General features: G+C 35.9%; 1 protein-coding gene across 1 annotated transcript in view; it reads right to left on the bottom strand.

Annotated features, from left to right (window-relative positions):
- Positions 1 to 1,785, bottom strand: part of LOC106461404 (sorting nexin lst-4-like) — an 87,576-nt gene that overhangs the window by 76,203 nt on the left and 9,588 nt on the right. The window contains exon 2 of the mRNA XM_022388354.1: positions 1,659 to 1,745. Coding sequence (XP_022244062.1) covers positions 1,659 to 1,745 — 87 coding nt within the window. The remainder of the gene's footprint in view (positions 1 to 1,658; positions 1,746 to 1,785) is intronic.

Below are 1,785 nucleotides of genomic sequence, written 5' to 3'. Positions count from 1 at the left end.
GAACCGCCCAAAAAACCCTTGTTTCCACAAAGTCCACTGTAAGAGGCACATGTGTTCATGCAGACAGGAAATGAGAATAGGTGGCATATAAGGCTATAACTGAGACAAACAGGCTGGCGGACTGATGTCACCCGAGGCTCAAAAGTTTCAGGCAGGGACTGTATCAAAGATGTAACATCTTAGAAAAGGTGCAAGACATAAATCCCTGATATAGGTTGAGGGTAAATTGACCTGAGCCAAAACTGTGTCCCAACCTATACGGTCCCAACAACAACAACAAAATCACATATGAAAAAAGAAATGCGGGCTAAAGTGGAGAAGTGTAAGGGTATCTGCAGAAAAACCCCTCAGGATTTCTGTGGAAAGCCTCTGATAGGAGATGTATATAAGAAAGATACTGTAAGAGGTTGGTTAGGGCAAGATGTAGGTGAAAATATTGGGCATGGGTAAGACTAACATTAGATTTAGGAGCTGTCTCCCAACTAGGTAATAATGCACCTAACAACTCCTGATCTAAAAACAGATAGTTCACACGATGGTAAGAAAGTACAAACTTATCAGAAGGCCTCGGGAAGCACGGCATGCTGATCCCTTCACTTAGTTGCAAGACAAATTGATCCACTAATAACCAAATATCAGGGGACGGAGGAAAACCAAAAATGGTTGGGAAACTTGTTCATGTAACAAGGAAGGATGAGAGGAATAAGAAATAGAGGAAAGTGGCAAAACATCACAAACCTGAGACACAAAATCCATAGTTTATCTACAGCCTTCTGAAAACAAAAAAAGCCATTTTGACATGATGTATCATAAATAATATTACCAGTCACTATCTTTTTTTTTAACAATATGCCATTATTATGAATTTATAATACAAGTCTAAAAAATCCCAGCTGTTGGCTGCACAAAATTGATGGATATCATAACAAGGCATAGTACAACATAACTCACTTACAAACACTTCAGCAGGTTAAGAGCATAATATGTAAAAAATATTAGGTTACCATACACTAAGTACACTTTTCTTATTATTTAGACTGAACACTTGGTTGTTTTTAAGTCCATTAGTAGGAGTGCAATTCCAAGACTTACCTGTAAGCAGAAGTGAAACTTTGGGTCTTAATAATTAACCAAAAAATTCTTTGCTATAACACAGGTTTAATATTACTGACCAGTTTTTGAACAGTCAAAAAATAAGCAGTTAATCAATCAACTCACCAACCTTGATTTATAAGAGAAGGTGCTGCATATAAGGATTTAAAAAAATTATCTCTATGGGTATGGAGTTAAGTTGGTTCATTGGATAGAAAAGTGATTGGATAGAAGAAAGCAGAGTGTTGTTATAAATGGAGTTTAGTCAAACTGGATTAATATCACAAGTGGGGTACCTCATGATTCAGTGTTAGGACTTTTGCTCTTTTTGATTTATACTGATGGTATAGATGAAGGAATGGTCAATGAATTATTTGAATTTGCTGAAGATATTAAAGGTTAAGGGTTGTGAAGATGATAATGCTTTCCAAAAGGATTTGGTTTATTTGGCAAGTTGGGTGAATAAGCAGCAAATAGCTTTTAATTGCAATAAATGTACTAATCTTCATTTTTATTTGATGTCATATTAAAACACAAATTTTCATACACACCTACAATACCCTTACCTGTCTTGTAAGAGTTAGTATATCATTGGTCCAAATGCTAAGTTCACCATTCCCAGGCTGTGCTTCAAAGTCATACAAAGCACGTAGCTGCAAAAAAAAAGAGTAATTTAAAATTACCATGCTTATC

The sequence above is a fragment of the Limulus polyphemus genome, unplaced genomic scaffold, assembly GCF_000517525.1.
Source record: "Limulus polyphemus unplaced genomic scaffold, Limulus_polyphemus-2.1.2 Scaffold952, whole genome shotgun sequence".
Classification (NCBI taxonomy): domain Eukaryota; kingdom Metazoa; phylum Arthropoda; class Merostomata; order Xiphosura; family Limulidae; genus Limulus; species Limulus polyphemus.
Note: the sequence above shows the minus strand (reverse complement) of the source record. Positions and strands in the feature narration are given on the sequence as shown.